The 23,426-nt window shown below is 39.3% G+C and overlaps 1 protein-coding gene across 7 annotated transcripts in view; it reads right to left on the reverse strand.

Moving 5' to 3' along the window:
* ITGB6 (integrin subunit beta 6) overlaps window positions 1–23,426 on the reverse strand; it is a 120,104-nt gene that overhangs the window by 13,231 nt on the left and 83,447 nt on the right. For 3 of the 7 annotated variants that reach the window (XM_054477465.1, XM_054477469.1, XM_054477464.1), the window contains 3 exons: window positions 13,781–13,900; window positions 8,281–8,447; window positions 283–2,432 (listed from right to left, as the gene is read on the reverse strand). In XM_054477465.1, the coding sequence (XP_054333440.1) occupies window positions 2,334–2,432; window positions 8,281–8,447; window positions 13,781–13,900 (386 nt within the window). In that variant the 3' untranslated portion in view covers window positions 283–2,333. Of the gene's footprint in view, window positions 1–282; window positions 2,433–8,280; window positions 8,448–13,780; window positions 13,901–23,426 lie in introns of those variants that run through there. The other 4 variants (XM_054477466.1, XM_054477470.2, XR_008501009.1 and 1 more) reach the window with 2 other exon arrangements.

The following is a 23,426-nucleotide window of genomic DNA, read 5'->3' on the forward strand; positions in this document are numbered from 1 at the left end:
GACTTCAATATTAAGAATTTTGGGGGGACAGGGGCTATTGGGGGTGGAAGGTGATACATTTCAGTTTATAGCACTAACTCTAAAGAACTTGACTTTACAAAATGGTGATGTCCAGGCCCGCTCCCTGCTGTCTCTTGCCTTCTGTGGCTGCCTCCTTTTCCTCTTCTCCTTGGCCGCAGACCAAGACCATCAAGGCAGTCAGAACAGGTCACAGAGGAATCCAGAAATCCAAGAAGAGGGTTTTGTGCCAAGCAAATAAAAGAAACTATCATCCATCTAAGGTTCATTGTTTAAATTACCATGTTTATTTACATCAACACAAAATATAATAATAAACACAACCAAACCATTTTATCTTCATGTAACATAACTCTTCAGTGAACAGAAGTACTACTGTTAATGTTTTGGCCTTTCCAAGGTCCTGCCTGGGGTCAAAACAGTATTCAGAGAAAGAGCAGATTCTTCTCTACCTTCCCTAAAACACACACAAAGGTAACTTCTATTTTCTAAAATCCCATTCCAATAATAATAAAAAAATACAACAGTAAGTCCACATAGAGGAGAGGATTGCTGTTGTGTTATCAGCATTGCAACCTGTATATTGCTGTAGATTTTCCCCAGGTTCTGTGCATCAGTCAGGAACATAAAGGGTATATCAGCCCTTCGGATTTTCAAGGTGATTGTTTAGTAATTCTTTCACCTAGCCCTGTACTCCGTAAAGGTCTGATTTACCTGAGTTATCTGGAAACCAGCAAAAAAAAGAGTCTCCAAGTGATCAAATGTATATGGATCTATCTTGTAGAATAGAAGAAACTTATAGATTTTGCTGTGACAATTCAATGGACAACCACAAAGCCTCCACTACATAATGAACTATTCACCTAGTAAAAGCTTCACATTACAATTTAATCAAAGGTAATAAACATTGCGCAAAAGTACAATATCTCATCTGTATGCCGGCAGTTTAAATGCTATTTGTTTAGTCTCGTACATTTTCAAACAAATAATAGTTATTGCTTAACTAACACAATCTTTCTATTACTTCACTGACAAAAGAGGCAGTTTCCTGCAGTAGAAAGAGGAGATGGCTTGGAGTTAGAAGAGCGAGATTCTGAACCCAGCTCTACTCATTCTGAGCCTTAGTTTCCTTATGAGGATCAAGTGAGATGAAAGTGCTTTGTAAAGGAGTAATAACCACAAGAAATAATATTCTAGAGTCCATCTCCTCCATCAACTGATGGATCCCTAATTTGCACATGTATTTTGCAAGTAAAATCTTACCTCTTAAAGTAAATATATGATGCATATTCACCACATGCAGCTGCAATGTGCAAGTTGGGTTACATAGATGGGAAAAGAGTATGTATTAAAAAGCCTTTAAGACTTGTATACTCTCGATGTGCTTGATTTAGAGCCATTTAAAATTTTATTGTGTTTAACACATGTTCCTTTTATATTATTGGATCACTCTTTGAATAAACTAAACATTTAAAGTAATTTTTTTTAAAAAAGAAACTTTGGTATGACAATTACAGGGTTTAAAAGACTGTGCAACTGAGTGAAATGGATTGAGAAATATGGGAGAAGTAACAGTTTGAAAACTCAGAGTCAAAAAGGAAACAGTGTAGAATATCGTTTTTCAGGTAATTTAAAAATAAGCTATATGATAGGGTTGTTATCTTTTTATTTTTATAGGTAACTTCTTAATTTATAAATTACTTATTCCTCATTTGTAAAACAAATAAAATATTTGTGTACTTAACGCTTAGGTGTGTATAAATTCACAAAAATTATTAACACTTAATGTTCAACCTTATATTTGAGATATCTTCAGAAGAATTGCAACCTTTTAGCTGAAGTAAACTCAGAATCTCATTTCTCAGAGATTTTTTAAAAAATTCTCCTTTAAGAGAGGGCATATTTCCTACAAGTTTAGAATTAATTGGCAAGTATAGACACACAATGTGAGTATATGGGCTTTGTGACTCAGGTAGCTGCATTCCTGAAACAAATGAGATTCTAATTTCAAACATTTTTCAAATGCAAATCAGGCCCCTATGAATCATTTTGATGATTTTTTGAAGCATTAATGCAACAGAGTTACTATTCCTCAAATGATCCTCAAAGTCATCTCTTTGCTAAGGATATTTCTTTTCTTGATTATTTTGAACCTGCCAACAGTCTCTCACCTTCATGTAGAGGATGACTTATCTGCAAATGTCCTATTATTATCTTAAACCAACCTCATTTTGAAGCAACAAAGAGAAAAAAATTAAATAGTGCATTAACATTTCATATCAGTGAAACAGACTTTTTTCATGCATAAAGTAGTTCTAGCAATCTGTGGAAAGGTCTACCTTTTGTTTTTCCCTGTGTTTATAAGTTACATTTTTAAAAGTACTTGTGGAGCCTCTGTAGAGTGGATTGGTTCCCTGGGAAAAAAAAAGATTCAAGTGAAAGTATGTACATTTTGTTATTATACTGTTTTAATACATAGTGCAAATTGGAAGAGGAGAGTCAAGCTCAGTCTTGGAAACCATTAGAACAATTTTGATTAATTTGGTATTTCATACGTTTAGTGTTTTGCAATTTATACATTTTCATTTTGTTAAATATACAGAACAAGTCCCATATGTATATTCTAAAAATCTTACCTCTTTTGGTAATGCACAAATTTACAGATAGAAATCAAGGCTTCAGCTGTTGTGCTCACTGCTGTTTTCCCAGCACTGAGTCCCTGGCCCAAAGCAGGTACTCAGTATGTATGGAATGAGTGGCATGAACAGTGATAGATGAACCAAAAGTGAAATCAAAGCCAAAAAAGTAAAAAACAGGAAAAGTGAAACTGGTAGGAACATACAAAAATGAACGACACAGTATCTGCCTTTAACAAACGTGTTACTGATGAGAGGCATCAAAGAAGGGCACAAATAATCATGCTAAGATAAAATCAAAACTCAGAAGTGGGAGAAAGTAGTTGCTTGGGAGGAGTGAGGAACTATCCTCTGGACAGCTAACACTTGCCCTGGGTAGCCAAAGAACCAGCTGTCTTTTGCTTACTATGTACAGCACTGTGTAAGACAACCACAAGAGACTGGTATGGAGGACCCTGGGGTCATGAAAGAGTTGCAGTCCAAAGGCAGGCCAGGAAAAATGGCTTTGCCTTGGGGGCAGTGGGAAGGTTGGATGTGGGACTCCTGGGTAGCTCAGCTGTGCTGTTTGGGTTATAGATGTGCCTCCAGGTGCCAATAGCAGTGGTGCTATAGCCAAAAGGACCAGAAGGTCCAGAAGGATCAAGCCTCTCTAGTTGTACCAGGCTGGAGGAAGGTGTCTGGGTAAGGTACAGTTTCTTCTCTCCCACTTTCCAAGGTTGATCACACAGGCTATGGCAACAGTCTGGGTGCAAACCCAGCTCCACCACATGACCGTACTGAAGCCACTGTGAGCCTTGGTGTCCCTATCTGTTCCTACCTCGTCCAGGTAAAGTATTTTAGCACTGTGTGTAGCACATAGCAAATGCTCCATAAATGCTGCCTCTTCTCATTAGTTCCTATTTATAGCTTTTCTTTACATTTGGAATTTCCTTTTCTTTTAGGTTTTAGAGAGGATTATTAAGATATTTTCCCCCAGGGCTTTGGTACACTTAACATTTCTAAGCCCATTACTGAGTATGTATGGAATCCAGGTACTGCTTCTGACCTTCTAAGTTAAAATCTTATACTTTGATCACCTCATTCCATGAATGATAGCTATGGTAGAAATTTCTAGGGGTGGATTTGAAAAAAAACCTTAATTGTCTTTGCTTGCTCAGTATATTTCTTTCAGCTCTTAAAAGAATTGAATGAAACCGGAAATGCTCCCCAGTCTTTCCCACTCATTGGCCTCAGTGCCCTCATTGTGAGTGGGAATCACACCTGCACCCATTTCTATGTTGTCCAGAGCCAGTGGCCTGACCTCTGACTAAGTGACATGTTACCTTTGTTATGTGCCTTTAAAGAGATATGCTATTTCTATAATAAAGCCAAACAGAAAAGAGGTTCCTTGGCTGGTGATGGATGATAGGTGAAAGCTAAGATGGTATATTGCTTCTATTCCTGAGAGCAGCCTGGTTAATTCTGAGGGACCTTCAGATCTTATCTAGTCCTGCTGCCCTAAGAATTTGAGATTTTGAAGGCAAAGGGCAGACTGATGTGAATTTAGATGTAGACGGAGTCTCATTTGCAAACAAAAATCATGCATGGAATTCTATTAAATTTGAGAGAATCTAGTTGGTTACATGAGAATGAGGGACTCAATTGAAGAAACAAGATGGAAAAAAGTAAGAGGTTCAGGCCAGCAATGACAGGGTAAGCCTGTCCTGGAGGAATTTCCCGCTTCCTCCGGGAAGCTCCCACCTTTGTGAACAGAAAAGACACTTGGAAAGAGGACACAAGCTGTGAGCAGGGCCAGCTTAGAGCTCTGTAGGACCAGGTACTTGTTTGTAGGTGCACCCTATATCATGTCAAACATACTACAATACACCCATATCCCACACTTAATATAACTGATATGCATTATAGAGGAGGTGACTTGAATTGCAATTGACAAGATAACACAATGTTATTTAGTAGATATTTAGTTGAATGTTTAATTTTGATGGTGGAGTTTTCATTCTGTATTTTAAAGCAACTTCATTCATTCAGGTTTGCAATATTTTGGGAGTCCCTTGCAAAACTGGTTTAGGGCCAAGACATTGCTTACAGGGAGTGATGGGTAAAGCAGACTTCACTAGAGTAAGAGGTTAAGGTGGAAGTGTAAAAGTGGACGAAGAGCAAGTACCTATTGCTGTTGTGTGTAGTAGGGTATTTCCTGGCCTCAGCTGAAGATCAGAGGTCAGGATAATGCACTCACATTGGGTTTTGTTCCAGGAGGAGGTGTGGAAATGTCCACACTGCCTCCTCTAGTGCTCTGCTGATTGTAACCTCTCTACACAGACTTTCCAGCAGAAATGCAGGCTTGAGTCCTACTCTATTTCAGGTGAGTGTGCAATCTATTGCTCAGAAAAGGTCAGTTTTCCCCTAACCATCTGGGGTGACCAGGCTGATTCCCCCAGGTGTCTGAGAGTGCTAATTTAGGCTGTGGATTCTGCAAATGCAATGACACATTTTTCAAGATTGAAAAAGTGGTAATAGGAAAACTCTGTCATGACCCACAGCTTCCTTAATGATCGCCCAACTGCCAAACGCAGACCTGATTTGCTTAGCACAGTACAAAATCAATTCATGACTGCAAGAAATGTCAGGCTGAACATTTTTTTGCCTCAAGTTAATGACTTGTCATCCTAGAAAAAAAATTCTAATCAAAGATGAATTTAAATATGTTTCATTTGTGTTTTCATAAAGAATATGTGGGGGTGGGCATTATTTTTTAAAGCATAATAAAAAAGATAACCTTTCTTTACAGCTGCTCTGAAATGTTTTAGGAGGTAGGAGTGAAGACCTTTCTGTCTTAAGCCCTGTCACTTTATGAGTCCAATGCAGTCCTATGGCCAGGAGGCCTGACTGTCTGTATTGTCCCTGGAGGGCACTGGGTTTCAAAGACCAGTCAAATTCACTTCTTCAAGAAGAAATAGGTTTTAGGGAAAAAACTCAATTAAATTGAAGACCCCTAAATGTGTGCAGTGAGTGACATTTTTTTCCAGTAGGATGTTAGTGAAATTTAAACTGAATTATTTGAGTTAAACCTTTTTTGTATCCAAGTGAATAATTACTACCCAGTCATTATCTAGTCAGGAACATCAAACATTTGTTATTCAAAGAAACTCAATTTAATAAGGGAATAATATTTTCCATTTATGCTTTTTTTTCTGTTTAATGCATGTTCGGGTCGCATGTTAGATGAAGAAACAGCAAAAATTCAGCATTTGAATTTCAGTCATGTTCTACATCCTGAGGGAGAACAATTCATGTTTTTGGGGAAATTAACTGTTAATTAAAATGTTATTTTAAAGATATTAATCACTTGTCAGTATTTATGCCTCTGTATGAGAACATTGAAATGTGCTGGTTAGTAGATACACATCACATAATTGCCCAAGTGTGTGTTTGTGGAACACCTGCTTATTATTTCTAGGAGGGTCAACCAAAGGCTGTGCTTAGAAGAACAATGAACAATTAGGCTTCAGCTTAACCATGCACCAAAAGTTAGGGAAGTCCCTTAACTTTCTCTGAGCCTCAGTTTAGCTCTTCAAAATGGAAATACCAGGATTATATCATGGGCCTTGCTGCTATTGTCCTTTGTGGCAACTTAACCATATTCTTTTACCTGGTTGCCCTTCTAACCATGGCAAGGCATTTGTTGGAGAGTTGATGAAAGTCAAAAATAACATCTGTGGCCAGGGGTCAGGTGAAGTGAAGTGTCCTACAACTTTGGGCTCATTAGTACTGTGTTCTAAGTCACCAAGATAACCTATCTGTTTACCTTTTACATTGTTAGGGATGAGTAAATTATATATTCTCCTGAGGGATTTTGCTTAATTGTGGAAAATACACACATTCGCAAAAAGAGGAAAGCTATATAACAAACCTCCAAAGACCCATTGCTCAGATTCAACAGTTATCACAATTCTGCCACACCTGCTTCAACTATCCCTCCATTCCACTCTCTTGGCTGAATTATTTCAAAGCGAACCCCAGCTTTCATTTCCTTTCACTCCTTCAGTATGCATCTCTAAAAAATATGGATATTTTCTAGCAATGTCACCATGACATTATCATACCTAATCAAATCAACCATACTTATTTGCTATCATTCTAATACCCAGCATGTATTAATCTTTTTTCAGTCTTTTTATGTATTTATTTATTATTTATTTTGGAGACAGGGGCTCACTCTGTCACCTAGGCTGGAATGCAATGGCATGATCATGGCTCACTGCAGCCTTGACCTCCTGGCTCAAGTGATCTTCCTGCCTTAGCCTCCCAAGTAGCTGGGACTACAGGTGTGAACCACCATGCCTGGCTAATTTTTGTATTTCTTTTTGTAGGGATGGGGTTTTGCCATGTTGCCCAACTCGAACTCCTGAGCTCAAGTGATCCAGTCCTCCTGTCTTGGCCTCCCAAAGTTCTAAGATTACAGGTGTGAGCCACCATGCCCAGCCTTTTTCCAGTTGTTTTAAAGATGTATTTTTACAGGTGGACTGTTCAAATCATGATCCAAACAAGATCCATACATTACATCTGGCTGTTGTATCTAAATGCATTTTTAATGGGAAGATAAAGTAGATAAAAATTTTCAGTGTTCATTGTCCTGTACCATATATTATCATTAATTTAGAATAACCACATACAACAGAAACATCCCTTATCAAGATAAATTTATCAAAAATGGAAAATTCCATTTGCTTTAGGAATTGAAGGCATTGCTATAAAAATTGCTAACATCGAATTATTTGGGCAGACAAATCCAAAGGAGCATTGTGTCTGCCTGTATTTTCTCCAGTGATATCATTGTTGTTAGAATCAGCAATGTAAGATAATTGCTGTTAAATACCTGGACACACCATTAGAGATAGAGAGATGAAATTAAAACTATGGAATTGTTTCTATGGGTCTCTAGAAATGTAATTATCTCTCCTGTGGAAAAGAAACACAGAAAATTATAGTCCTACCTTCTGATTGCCTCTTGTGAAGAGAAGGCACTTAAATTATTTCTATTGAGTTTATGTATTTAAAGGTTAATACTTTTGGGGTTTTCTTCAGGTCTCTGTTTAAAATTTATGTTATTCAGAAAAAATAACTGCATGGCATTTAAAAAATCATCTCAATTTTGCTTTGTAACCTATTACTTCAGAAACAAGTATTTCCAAAGAAATTGGCATGAATTATCATACTACTTATGAACACTATTCCATTCATTATAACATAACCAATTTATGGAAATGTTTAGATACAGCACCCGTGCTTTATCAAATGGGGCCTGAGGGATACTCCTAGTGGTGAGGAAGCACTGGGTAAAAATATACTTCCCCAATGTCCCTAAGCAGCTGTCTCAGGAGCCTCATGAGACTCCTCATCGTGGTGGAAATCCCCACCGCACTAAGACAAATATAAGCTATGAGGGTCATCTGGACCTTTGCCCCTGAAGCAGAACAGAAATCAAAGCTGTTGGGGTCATGGCGAGAGTTGGAGAGAAAAAATGTGACATTTGAACTCTCAGAGCAGAAGAAAGCTGAGGCCCCTCAATCTCTCCCACCAGCCTCTTTCTCCCCTAGACAAGGAGTAGCCCTAAGTTTCCACATACCGTTTGCCACTTGGCTTTTGATCGTTCTGCTTCAAATTTGGCAACTTCTTTACGATCATGAAATGACACCAGTAGCTTCCAGATGCACAGTAGGACAACCCCGATGAGAAGAATAGCCAGGGAAACCCCTAACATGATCATGGGAATGTTTGGAGGCTTCGGACAATCTGCAGAAATAAAGAAAATTATAAGAAGGTGGTAAAATCAACATTTTGACATTGGAAAGCCATTTCTTGTTGGTTTTCATCTACATTTTCTGCAGCAGAGGATAAATATTGACACCATTTTCGCCTTGCTTAAATTTTAAAAATGAGTTACTTGTTGAAGAATAGCCCTGCATTCCTCAAAGTAGAACAAAAGATAAAGGAAGAATTTAGTTATTTGAAGTAAATGGATATAGACTTGATGGTTGACTCTAAAAGAGAATCCAAAAGAGTGATAATTAATGCACATGGAATATTTAAGGGATTAAGAAAAAGACTAGTTTAATCACTAAAAATGGTCTCTTCTGAGTCCACGATAAAGCAGAAATGGAGTATGTGTGTGTGTGTGTGTGTGTGTGTGTGTGTGTGTGTGTGTGCTGCATGTCATCAGTTTTTCATGGACCTTCTTGAATCATGGGGAGTCTAGAAGACTATGTTAAAAGCTATATAAAAACCTATCCCTTGGAAAAAATTACTGTTTCCTTCTTTCTTTATAGACAGAAGGCAATGATGGGTTTCAGTTCTGTTTTGTTGAACCCTAATGCAGTAGTATAGTTTTGGGGAAGTTCCTAGACTAGATTCAGGAGAGGTAGATTCAATTCCCATCTGATGTACAGTAGCTGTGTGAATGTGATCCGGTCCCTTGATGTCTCTGAGCCCCAGGCCCTTCATCTGTAAAACAAAGTTCAGTGTTCCCTTACCTTTTCTGATGATACCAATAAGCTGAAGTGTTCTTGCTTACTAACACAGCTTCCTAGACCCTTTCCCCAATATTCTGATTCAGTGGGTCTTGGATAAGCCACCGATTTTGTATTATTAAATATTCTAAATGATTCTTATCTTCAGCCAAGTCTGTGAAAGTAGATGTTCTGTAGGGTACTTTCAACTTGAATATTCTGTGAAATGTTATTTTGACTCTATTGAAGATATTAATGTAATTTTGCAATTATACAGTACCTTTCCTAATTCACAGCAGAATGACTAATAGTCCTTGCAATATGCCTAGGAGATGATACATTTCTTAATGAAACATTATAATTATGTTCTCCTCTTACTTTCATGGAAAAAAATCCCACATAAAATTATCATTAGATATCTGCATCCCTCTGCAAGAAATGAGGCAAAATCCATGGGATCTGGGGAGGAAATGAATGATGTTTAGTTTATCCTAAGTCTTACTGCTTTTAGATATTTAATAAGTAGAGTTATACATATATGACTAGTCATGCTGTCTTTAAGGTAAGGATGTGGAGTCGATGTGAATCTGAGTGGGACTAATTACCCACTAACAGCATGATGCCTGGCCTCACACACTTTTGTTCTTTGGCCAAGAAACCATGTAAAGAGATTATGCAGAAATAAGTAAAGGAGCTAATGACATAGTTATTACTGTATGAAGATCTAAAGACTATATTCTCGCATAGCAAATGAACCATAGCTGCCTCTAATAGGTTAGCACATTCCTGCAAATAAAGCAGCAGGCTTGTGTCATGAGAATATATACTGGCTACATCTTTGGCTAAGAAATGCCTGGGGTGGGGCATAGTATATTCCTGTTCAACGCAAGATGAAGCTTGCTACAATCCTGCACGTAGACATGAATTAGGAGGGTTCTCCAGAAGTGACTAAAGAAGAAATGGGTGCGGTCTGGCAGAGATAATTATTTTAAGAACTGAAAGTCCTCAGGAATTGTACATTTCTCAATTAAAGATGTTGGCCCAAGTGCCAGAGCAGGTCTTACACAATAGAGATAGTCACTTTTCATACTCAGATGTTTCTTGAGATGCTCAGACTGAAAATGGATTTCTACATGGAAGAAGAGGGTCACCTCTATCACTGTGGGCAATGTGGCCTATTGAGTCCAGGTTGGTGCAGCACCTACTTCTAAGGTCTTGAGTATCTAACTCTGCTACATGTGTTGCACAATCTGGTAGCTCAATGTGCCTATTGAGTGCTTGAAATGTGACTTTTCCCAAGTAGCTTATGCTGTAAGGGTGAAATACACACTGATTTTGAACACTTGGTATGAAAAAATGTAAAATATCTCAGCTTTTATACTGATTACATGTTGAAATGACAATATTTTGGATAACATCGTAAATAAAATTCATTTTACCTGTTTCTTTTACTTTTTAATGTAATTACTAGAAAATTTTAAATTACATATAGGGTTTGCCTAACAGTTCTGTTGGATGATGCTGATCTAACATCTTTTTGTGATTCAGATAGTTATGATGATTGTACAGCCAGTAGGAGGCAGTAGAGCACAGTGGTTCAGAGCATGGGCTCCAGGCCAGGCTGCCAGAGCTCCTCCAACCAGCTCTGGCACGTAATTACTGCCAGACCTAGAAAATTATTTAATGTCTCTATGCCTCAATTTCCTTACCTTTAAAATGAAAATAATAGTGGTACCTGTTTTATATGGTTGTTAAGAATATTAAGCGAATTAATACATGTAAAATATATAGAACAACATCTGGCAAATGGTATTAGTAAGGGCTCAAAAAATGAGAGCTGCTATTATAATAATTAATATTACTATTGTTACAGCAAATACAGCACTCTTTCCCCTTTTCTATCCTCATCACCTCAAGGGCCTGGAGCCTCCTAGTTGGAACCTGTGGGTATAGCTTCTACCCTAGCTGGTACTTTCCAGCCAGGAAGCCTTCCAGCCTATCATTCCTTGACTCTGTTGTGGCTCTTATGCTCTGGAAGTCCCTCCAGATGGTGGGGGAAAGAAAGAAGATGAAAGAAGCCACCTGTGTCCACAAGCACCCTGGTGGCGACTCTTCACTCAGTTCTTTTTTTCAATATGCTTAGAGGATCCTGGGGATCAGCCCCTTTCTCACTTCTCAGTTTGCCTCTTCTACCCAAGCCTCCACCAGGCCACCCTGGGATTTTGTAGTCTGAAAGCTGTGAGACAGGAGACAGGAGGGACCATGGACTTCTTGGGGACAGGTTCTGCTCTGCTGGCCCCTGGAAGTGCCAGGCCTACGCAACCATGCGGACATTTGTTGAGGAAGAGGGAGCCTGGAAGCTGTCAGGTGACTCTTGTTAAGCCTCAGGGAGGTTATTTTTCCCCTCAGTTTTCCCTACTACAAAAGCATGGGGATAATAACACGCCATAATAAAAAGCATCAGGGCATCTGTGCGTGCTCTGCAGAATGGCATGTTGCGGTGCCACTCGTATTGTGTGGAAGAATAAAAGAACAGACAACAGCTTAGTAATGAGGAGGCATTTAGCCCAAGGCATGTTTCACCGAAAAAAAAAAATCACCAACTAGATACAACAGTCTCTGAATTAAAAGCAGGACTTATTCTGGAAATTTGTTTTTGTTGTTTGAAACTGGTTTTTTTCAATAGAATCAATACTATAAGGGATGGCTTTGATTTCAAGATAACTTGCTAAAGTCACTGCCACAGTCACAGAGGGTTGGGAGTGTAGTTGGAGAATTTTATTTTGTAAGACAGATAATGAGCAGGCAGGCTTTTTTGGTATTGTAAAGTAATTTCTCCTTGTACAGCAGGATTCTCCTTATGTTTCCCTAATGAATGGCCACAAGACTCATTTTATGTATGCATTTCAAAGGAGTTGATTTACATGAGATTTTTCCAGAGCAAGTCTCCAGGGGCACTCGGCATACCTGAGCTTCAAGGCCAAGTTCACAATCATCTTCAGATTCCTTGGATTGTGCCAACCTCTATCTCTCCCTTGCCCTCAGCAACTGCAATGTGACATTTTTCTGATCATGTTTTCTTGATTGGGATATAATGGTCTTGAACCTACTTTTTGGTTCTTTTGACATTGCTGTGGTTTTCATGTTCTTAAGTGATGCCAATTTGATACTTTTGGTTTTAAGTTCAGGACTTAATATTTTATCAGCACATCGATAAGCAAGCATGTACAACAAAACACATCTATCTGCCTTATGGCCTGGCCTTGTTGCTGTTGTCTGGGTCAGAACTTAGGCTCCAAGCTTTTGATGGGAGAAGGAGGTTGCAAACAAGGTCTGATGAGGTCTGATTTAATGTAGCTGTCATATCTGCAGGAATGGTTTAGGGAGGAACACATCACTAATTAAAGACAGAAAATATGAGGCACCTGTGAGTAAATGAGAATGCAGTCTGTGTTGTTAGGGCTGTCACTCACAGGGAGATCTTGGGACCATTTGTATCAGGCTTGCGAGGGTAGTTGTTAAAATGCAGAGCCCTGGGCCACACATCAGATGGTGTTGACTCAGGATATAGGCGTTTTTAACAAGTTCCCCAAGGGAGTCTGATACCCACTAACATTTGAATCCCCCTCAATCAAAGTATTAATACCTTCTCACCTACTTTCTTCTCTACTAAATATAAACTTCTCCTTCCCCTTCACTGAATGCAAAATGTTTAAGGTTTTCCCAAGTCCCAAACTGACTCTATGAGTTGGTGTGGATGAAAATCCACAGGAGCAATGGACCTCTTGACATCCTTTTAGATGACATCCTTCCTCACTTGCTGCTTAATGTCTTTTCTGATTCAGCATTATCATTTAATGACCCATTACCGTGAGTTAGGTATTGCCACTATTTTATGTGCGTTATTCCACTTAATCCTTGAGTCAACACTTAGAAAAAAGTACTATTATCTGTACCATTTTACAGATGAGGAAATAGAGACTCAGAGACTCAAGCCATCACTCAGCTATTAAATAATGGAGGATTTGAACCAAGGTTTGACTGATTCATACTCTTTAAAAAAAAACGGACACACTCTTCTCTGTTACCCTTTCCTAAAGATAAATCTTTTGCTTACATTTCGTTTAATCTACTTACCTTTCTATAATTCATCAGTCAGCTTTCAGGAAGATGATGACTGCTGTGACTACAAGTCATCTTAGCTGGGTTTTTTTTTTTGGCAGAATCTCACTCTGTGCAGTGGTGCAATCTTGGATCAACGCAACCTACACGTCCCAGGCTCAAGCAATTCTCCTGCCTCAGCCTCCCGAGTAGCTGGGATTATAGGTACAGGCCACCATACCCAGCTAATTTTTGTATTTTTAGTAGAGACAGGGTTTCACCGTGTTGGCCAGGGTGGTCTCCAACTTCTGACCTCAAGTGACCCACCCGCCTCGGTCTCCCACTGGAACATACTGAACCTTCTAACTGGCATCTTTCAATCCTTGGGAAACTTTAAGAAACTTCATCAAAATTTTGGAAATGTCTTTCCTGGCATGTTACCCAGAGTGATTTTCTGGTTGCTTTCTCTTCTCCTGTGTAGTATCATTTGCCATCGGCAATGGAAGGCAAAACACTCACCTTTTTCATTGATACTGTGAATGATGGTTTTCCCCTCATTATCTGTAGTTATTAGGAATGTAATAAGACATTCATTTTCTCCTTGCAGAGAGCAGGAAACAGAACCATCCTTTGAGAAATCTGCAGATAAAGGAGTCATTCATTAGGTTAAACAAGATTCCAAAAGAGATTATTTTTAAAACAAAGTAGTATTGAGTTTTAATATGTAAATTAGAGTTTTCAATATTGCAGAATGAGAATAGGAGAGGCATAGGTTTTTTTTTTCTCATGAAGCGAGGTTTTAGTTTTCACTCACGTTCCAGAAGAACAGTTCCAGTTGTGGTCAATCTGGACTGACCATCAAATGCACCTATCAAACGGATATGGGCAGGATTGCAACAGGCTGAACGTACTTCAAGGCAGGTACCCACAGCTGCCTTGGGAATAGAATGGCCCTGATTATGGTAATGAGGGGGCTATAGGTTCTTTGCTGAGAGCATGAAAGATGTCTAGATTACATTTCTGCACAGTTCAAACTGATACTGATACTTTTAAAGGGGCCTTTCTCACAACGGCATAGTCAAGATTGCTGGCCATGTATTGTGGTAACAGTAACATAAATTAATATCAGGAAACTGAGACTGAAGCGTTATGTAGCTCAGGGACCAGCAGGATAAAGGTAAATAAATCTACAGTGACAGTTTGTCTATCATTCAGTAGAGCTCCTTTCTTAATTTGAAAAAAAAAAAAAATCCAGTTTTCCTTAAATCTTTTCCAAGTGGGAATTTTTCCTTATTGAGCTCATTCAAGAGGCAGAAAATGAATGTCATGACAGAAATTAAAAGTAAAGTAAAATGGCCAATCTGAGATGCCAGTACTATCTACCAGAAATTTTAGTAGTCCAGGACATATGCCAAAATTATGTGGCATTCTCCTAATTAAGAAAACCAAACAAATTTGCTTAACTGTTCTCCTATCTTTTAAGTTGGAGACTTTTCAATGATGGTTACAAACACTGTTTTTCAGAAACCTGTAAGTAGAAGCTTTGGCTCTTAATCTAAACTTTTAGGACATAGGTCCAAAGTTAGTGTGTTATGCTACAATGGATCAGAACATTAAAACTGGGGCTGCCCCTGATAATCTTGGACATACTCCTACTAGACTTATAACCACTCTCATTAGCTTCAAAATAAAAACATTAATAAAGCAGAATCTAATGTGTTTTCTGATTCTAACAAAAATTAAATAATAGTCTGTTTTTGGTCAAAAATGCCATAGCCATAGATAGAAATATTAAGTTTCTGTTTGCTGTCTTTACATTTTGTTTGAGATGAAAAACCCAACAGTGTCTGTAAGAAGTATGCTTTGTATTATCTATGAAAACAGGAACCCGCAAGACATTTAGCATTGTAAATAAAATTTCGGGTGATAGATTTAAGTGTACAAACTGTTTTTGAACCCATTAGAAACATCTATTACATGGGAATATTAAGAAATCTAATTACAAATCATCCTAGTCTAGTCATTGCCAAATGATTATGGTCATCTAAGTCACTTGGGAGTTTTGAAAATATAGATTCTGGGGACCCACCCTTGGATATCCTGATTTGAGAAGTTGGTTGTGTGCACAGCAGCTTGTACACTTAGTGAGTTGTTTAATAAGTATTTTTAAAAAGGAGATTCTGATTAAGAGATTTGGTGAGATGTGTGTTATTTCATATGTTTGATTGCAAATGGTATTGCATATATAATTCATACGTTGGCCATTTTATTTGGCCTTTACCACATCTCCTGTTCACTTGCCCCTCCAATTAACTAGGGTTCATGAAGTCTTGGGGACTATGCGTTTTCTTATTGGAGTGTTTTCTTGCTTCTTTCCCTCTCTCTGCGGGAACAGCGCAGGCTCACTCTGCTCGCCTTGAACATATTTAATGAAATATTTTATTCTGAGGTAGGAAATATGTGATGGCTTATCATACTCCTTTCAGTAATATTAACCATGTTTTTAAAAATTTTCTTTCAAATAGCTGCACTGAAGCCTAGAGAGGCTTACTTGACCTGGTCAGGGTTATTTAAGTGTTAATGGAATGGCAGAATATGATCTTTGAGTCACAACTCCCATGTTTCTTTAATTACTTCACCACTCCTTTTCATGACTGTTACGGCTCTAGATGTAGTCTGTTCCATGGTGTTTGGGTATTGAAATAGTATTATCAAATGTGCAACAACAGATTTGCATAATTCACTGCATAATTTCTTTTGTTGTTCATAGAAAATGGACCTCTCTTTTTTCCCTTCCTTTGTGAATGTCTACAGTGCTGCTCTAGAATAATACAATGAAAATAAGATACCAGGCAGTCCATGGAACCATACTCAGAGAAGGAAGAAATGTGAAAACAGAGGGGAGGAGGTGGGCCTGGGAAGGTCCAGGGAGGGTGTGAAAAATACAAAGCAGGGGGGTGGAGCCAAGATGGATGAATAGGAACAGCTCCAGTCTACAGCTCCCAGCGCGAGCGACACAGAAGACGGGTGATTTCTGCATTTCCATTTGAGGTACCGGGTTTATCTCACTAGGGAGTGCCAGACAGTGGGTGCAGGACAGTGGGTGCAGCGCACCGTGCATGAGCCGAAGCAGGGCGAGGCATTGCCTCACTCAGGAAGAGCAAGGGGTCAGGGAGTTCCCTTTCCTAGTCAAAGAAAGGGGTGACAGATGGCACCCGGAAAATCAGGTCACTCCCACCCTAATACTGTGCTTTTCCAACGGGCTTAAAAAATGGCACACCAGGAGATTATATCCCACACCTGGCTCGGAGGGTCCTATGCCCATGGAGTCTTGCTGATTGCTAGCACAGCAGTCTGAGATCAAACTGCAAGGCGGCAGTGAGGCTGGGGGAGGGGCGCCTGCCATTGCCCAGGCTTGATTAGGTAAACAAAGCATCTGGGAAGCTCGAACTGGATGAAGCCCACCACAGCTTGAGGAAGCCTGCCTGCCTCTGTAGGCTCCACCTCTGGGGGCAGGGCACAGACAAACAAAAAGACAGCAGTAACCTCTGCAGACTTAAATGTCCCTGTCTGACAGCTTTGGAGAGAGTAGTGGTTCTCCCAGCACGCAGCTGGAGATCTGAGAATGGGCAGACTGTCTCCTCAAGTGGGTCCCTGACACCCGAACAGCCTAACTGGGAGGCATCCCCCAGTAGGGGCCGACTGACACCTCACACGGCTGGGTACTCCTCTGAGACAAAAATTCCAGAGGAACGATCAGGCAGCAGCATTTGCAGTTCACCAAGATCCGCTGTTGTACAGCCACCGCTGTTCTGCAGCCACCGCTGCTGATACCCAGGCAAACAGCGTCTGGAGTGGACCTCTAGCAAACTCCAACAGACCTGCAGCTGAGGGTCCTGTCTGTTAGAAGGAAAACTAACAAACAGAAAGGACATCCACACCAAAAACCCTTCTGTACGTCACCATCATCAAAGACCAAAAGTAGATAAAACCACAAATATGGGGAAAAAACAGAGCAGAAAAACTGGAAACTCTAAAAAGCAGAGCGCCTCTCCTCCTCAAAAGGAACGCAGCTCCTCACCAGCAACGGAACAAAGCTGGATGGAGAATGACTTTGACGAGTTGAGAGAAGAAGGCTTCAGATGATCAAACTACTCCGAGCTACAGGAGGAAATTTGAACCAAAGGCAAAGAAGTTGAAAACTTTGAAAAAAATTTAGACGAATGTATAACTAGAATAACCAATACAGAGAAGTGCTTAAAGGAGCTGATGGAGCTGAAAGCCAAGGATCGAGAACTACGTGAAGAATGCAGAAGCCTCAGGAGCCAATGCGATCAACTGGAAGAAAGGGTATCAGTGATGGAAGATGAAATAAATGAAATGAAGTGAGAAGGGAAGTTTAGAGAAGAAAGAATAAAAAGAAACAAACAAAGCCTCCAAGAAATATGGGACTATGTGAAAAGACCAAATCTACATCTGATTGGTGTACCTGAAAGTGACGAGGAGAATGCAACCAAGTTGGAAAACACTCTGCAGGATATTATCCAGGAGAACTTCCCCAGTCTAGCAAGGCAGGCCAACATTCAGATTCAGGAAATACAGAGAACGCCATAAAGATACTCCTCGAGAAGAGCAACTCCAAGACACATAATTGTCAGATTCACCAAAGTTGAAATGAAGGAAAAAATGTTAAGGGCAGCCAGAGAGAAAGGTCGGGTTACCCACAAAGGGAAGCCCATCAGACTAACAGCAGATCTCTCGGCAGAAACTCTACAAGCCAGAAGAGAGTGGGGGCCAATATTCAACATTCTTAAAGAAAAAAATTTTCAACCCAGAATTTCATATCCAGCCAAACTCCTTCATAAGTGAAGGAGAAATAAAATGCTTTACAGACAAGCAAATGCTGAGAGATTTTGTCACCACCAGGCCTACCCTAAAAGAGCTCCTGAAGGAAGCGCTAAACATGGAAAGGAACAACCAGTACCAGCCACTGCAAAAACATGCCAAAATGTAAAGACCGTCAAGGCTAGGAAGAAACTGCATCAACTAATGAGAAAAACAACCAGCTAACATCGTAATGACAGGACCAAATTCACACATAACAATATTAACTTTAAATGTAAATGGGCTAAATGCTCCAATTAAAAGACACAGACTGGCAAATTGGATAAAGACTCAAGACCCATCAGTGTGCTGTATTCAGGAAACCCATCTCACGTGCAGAGACACACATAGGCTCAAAATAAAGGGATGGAGGAAGATCTACCAAGCAAATAGAAAACAAAAAAAAGGCAGGGGTTGCAATCCTAGTCTCTGATAAAACAGACTTTAAACCAACAAAGATCAAAAGAGACAAAGAAGGCCATTACACAATGGTAAAGGGATCAATTCAACAAGAAGAGCTAACTATCCTAAATATATATGCACCCAATACAGGGGCACCCAGATTCATAAAGCAAGTCCTTAGTGACCTACAAAGAGACTTAGACTCCCACACAATAATAATGGGAGACTTTAATACCCCACTGTCAACATTAGACAGATCAACGTGTCAGAAAGTTAACAAGGATATCCAGGAATTGAACTCAGCTCTGCACCAAGCAGACCTAATAGACATCTACAGAACTCTCCACCCCAAATCAACAGAATATACATTCTTTTCAGCACCACACCACACCTATTCCAAAATTGACCACATAGTTGGAAGTAAAGCACTCCTCAGCAAATGTAAAAGAACACAAATTATAACAAACTGTCTCTCAGACCACAGGGCAATCAAACTAGAACTCAGGATTAAGAAACTCACTCAAAACCGCTCAACTACATGGAAACTGAACAACCTGCTCCTGAATGACTACTGGGTACATAACAAAATGAAGGCAGAAATAAAGATGTTCTTTGAAACCAACGAGAACCAAGACACAACATACCAGAATCTCTGGGACACATTCAAAGCAGTGTGTAGAGGGAAATTTATAGCACTAAATGCCCACAAGAGAAAGCAGGAAAGATCCAAAATTGACATCCTAACATCACAATTAAAAGAACTAGAAAAGCAAGAGCAAACACATTCAAAAGCTAGCAGAAGGCAAGAAATAACTAAAATCAGAGCAGAACTGAAGGAAATAGAGACACAAAAAACTCTCCAAAAAATTAATGAATCCAGGAGCTGGTTTTTTGAAAAGATCAAAAAAATTGATAGACCACTAGCAAGACTAATAAAGAAGAAAAGAGAGAAGAATCAGACAGATGCAATAAAAAATGATAAAGGGGATATCACCACCAATCCCACAGAAATACAAACTACCATCAGAGAATACTACAAACACCTCTACCCAAATAAACTAGAAAATCTAGAAGAAATGGATAAATTCCTCGACACATACACCCTCCCAAGACTAAACCAGGAAGAAGTTGAATCTCTCAATAGACCAATAACAGGCTCTGAAATTGTGGCAATAATCAATAGCTTACCAACCAAAAAAAAGTCCAGGACCAGATGGATTCACAGCTGAATTCTACCAGAGGTACAAGGAGGAGCTGGTACCATTCATTCTGAAACTATTCCAATCAATAGAAAAAGAGGGAATCCTCCCTAACTCATTTTATGAGGCCAGCATCATCCTGATACCAAAGCCTGGCAGAGAAACAACCAAAAAAAGAGAATTTTAGACCAATATCCTTGACAAACATTGATGCAAATATCCTCAATAAAATACTGGCAAACCGAATCCAGCAGCACATCAAAAAGCTTATCCACCAGGATCAAGTGGGCTTCATCCCTGGGATGCAAGGCTGGTTCAACATACGTAAATCAATAAATGTAATCCAGGATATAAACAGAACCAAAGACAAAAACCACGTGATTATCTCAATAGATGCAGAAAAGGCCTTTGACAAAATTCAACAACCCTTCATGCTAAAAACTCTCAATAAATTAGGTATTGATGGGACATATCTCAAAATAATAAGAACTATTTATGACAAACCCACAGCCAATATCATATGAATGGGCAAAAAGTGGAAGCATTTCCTTTGAAAATGGGCACAACACAGGGATGCCCTCTCTCACCACTCCTGTTCAACATAGTGTTGGAAGTTCGGGCCAGGGCAATGAGGCAGGAGAAGGAAATAAAGAGCATTCAATTAGGAAAAGAGGAAGTCAAATTGTCCCTGTCTGCAGATGACATGATTGTATATCTAGAAAACCCCATCGTCTCAGCCCAAAATCTCCTTAAGCTGATAAGCAACTTCAGCAAAGTCTCAGGATACAAAATCAATGTACAAAAATCACAAGCATTCTTATACACCAATAACAGACAAACAGAGAACCAAATCATGAGTGGACTCCCATTTACAATTGCTTCAAAGAGAATAAAATACCTAGGAATCCAACTTACAAGGGATGTGAAGGACCTCTTCAAGGAGAACTACAAACCACTGCTCAATGAAATAAAAGAGGATACAAACAAATGGAAGAACATTCCATGCTCATGGGTAGGAAGAATCAATATCGTGAAAATGGCCATACTGCCCAAGGTAATTTATAGATTCAATGCCATCCCCATCAAGCTACCAATGACTTTCTTCACAGAATTGGAAAAAACTACTTTAAAGTTCATATGGAACCAAAAAAGAGCCCGCATTGCCAAGTCAATCCAAAGCCAAAAGAAAAAAAAAAAGCTGGAGAGATCAAAGCTGGAGGGATCATGCTACCTGACTTCAAACTATACTACAAGGCTACAGTAATCAAAACAGCATGGTACTGGTACCAAAACAGAGATATAGACCAATGGAACAGAACAGAGCCCTCAGAAATAATGCCGCGTATCTACAACCATCTGATCTTTGACAAACCTGACAAAAACAAGCAATGGGGAAAGGATTCCCTATTTAATAAATGGTGCTGGGAAAACTGGCTAGCCATATGTAGACAGCTGAAACTGGATCCCTTCCTTACACCTTATACAAAAATTAATTCAAGATGGATTAAAGACTTACATGTTAGACCTAAAACCATAAAAACCCTAGAAGAAAACCTAGGCATTACCATTCAGGACATAGGCATGGGCAAGGACTTCATGTCTAAAACACCAAAAGCAATGGCAACAAAAGCCAAAACTGACAAATGGGATCTAATTAAACTAAAGAGCTTCTGCACAGCAAAAGAAACTACCATCAGAGTGAACAGGCAACCTACAGAATGGGAGAAAATTTTTGCAACCTACTCATCTGACAAAGGGCTAATATCCAGAATCTACAATGAACTCAAACAAATTTACAAGAAAAAAACAACCCCATCAACCAGTGGGCGAAGGATATGAACAGACACTTCTCAAAAGAAGACATTTATGCAGCCAAAACACACATGAAAAAATGCTCATCATCACTGGCCATCAGAGAAATGCAAATCAAAACCACAATGAGATACCATCTCACACCAGTTAGAATGGCGATCATTAAAAAGTCAGGAAACAACAGGTGCTGGAGAGGATGTGGAGAAACAGGAACACTTTTACACTGTTGGTGGGACTGTAAACTAGTTCAACCATTGTGGAAGTCAGTGTGGCGATTCCTCAGGGATCTAGAACTAGAAATACCATTTGACCCAGCCATCCCATTACTGGGTATATACTCAAAGGATTAGAAATCATGCTGCTATAAAGACACATGCACACGTATGTTTATTGCGGCACTCTTCACAATAGCAAAGACTTGGAATCAACCCAAATGTCCAACAACGATAGACTGGATTAAGAAAATGTGGCACATATACACCATGGAATACTAGGCAGCCATAAAAAATGAAGAGTTCATGTCCTTTGTAGGGACATGGATGAAACTGGAAACCATCATTCTCAGCAAACTATCGCAAGGACAAAAAACCAAACACCGTATGTTCTCACTTATAGGTGGGAATTGAACAGTGAGAACACATGGACACAGGAAGGGGAACATCACACTTCAGGGACTGTTGTGGGGTGGGGGGAAGGGGGAGGGATAGCATTAGGAGATATACCTAATGCTAAATGATGAGTTAATGGGTGCAGCACACCAACATGGCACATGTATACATATGTAACAAACCTGCACATTGTGCACATGTACCCTAAAACTTAAAGTATAATAATAATAAAATTAAAAAAAAAAAGAAAAAGAAAAATACAAAGCATCTGCACCACTGAGTCAAGATGGCCATATGTTTAAGACCTCAGCTCTAGGATTAGTTAGCAGTTTTCAAAAAAACAAAAATGAAAACAAACAAACAACAACGTTTCCCAAGGAAAAAGTAACGGGTTTATGGTCAGATAAGTTTGGGAATCCTTTATTTATTCCAATTCCTCCCCTTGCCATTCCTGATGATTCACAATGCACATTTAATTTAAATGCATAACAACTCTCAGAAGTCCTGCAAAGAAAACAAGAAACCTAGTTTCCTATTTCTAAGATTTATATTACCAGGGGCGCCTTTTTCTATGTAATGCTTTCATATCTAGGGTTGCATGGAATATACTTTGAGAAACAATTCTCTGAGTACATGTATGTTAGGGTAAATAAAAATATGTCTCTCAAGCTGGGCACTGTGTTGCATGCCTGTAATCCCAGTAATTTTGGAGGCTGAGGTGGGCAGATGCCTTGAGCTCAGAGTTTGAGGCCAGCCTGGCCAACATGGCAAAACCCCATTTGTACAAAAACTGCAAAAAATTACACTATGTATGGTGGCATGCGCCTGTAGTCCCAGGTACTCATAAGGCTGAGCCTGGAAGGTCTAGAATGCAGTGAGCCTTGATCACGCCACTATGCTCCAGCCGGGGAGACAGGGTAAGGCCTTGTGTCAAAAAAAAAAAAAAAAAGACTCTCAGTAAAATGGGATGAATATGGTTAATAACATATTTTTGATGTGCCCACCCACAGCATAATTGAGGAACAATTCATACAGATTATAAAGTTATGCTTTTTTTTTTTTTTTTTTTCTCCTGGGGAGTACTCCCCAGGAGTAAAATAAAATTCCTTTCGTTGGGGGAAGGGTAGGTTGTTAAAAGACAAATATGATGCGATCATTTCAAGGTAGTATGATCAGTAACATAACTGGATGAGTAACTTGAAATAAAGCTTATAAAAAGGCTCATTAGAAAAGTGGCTTTTAAACACAGTCTGAATTAAC

Source organism: Pongo pygmaeus, chromosome 11 (genome assembly GCF_028885625.2).
Source record: "Pongo pygmaeus isolate AG05252 chromosome 11, NHGRI_mPonPyg2-v2.0_pri, whole genome shotgun sequence".
NCBI lineage: Eukaryota > Metazoa > Chordata > Mammalia > Primates > Hominidae > Pongo > Pongo pygmaeus.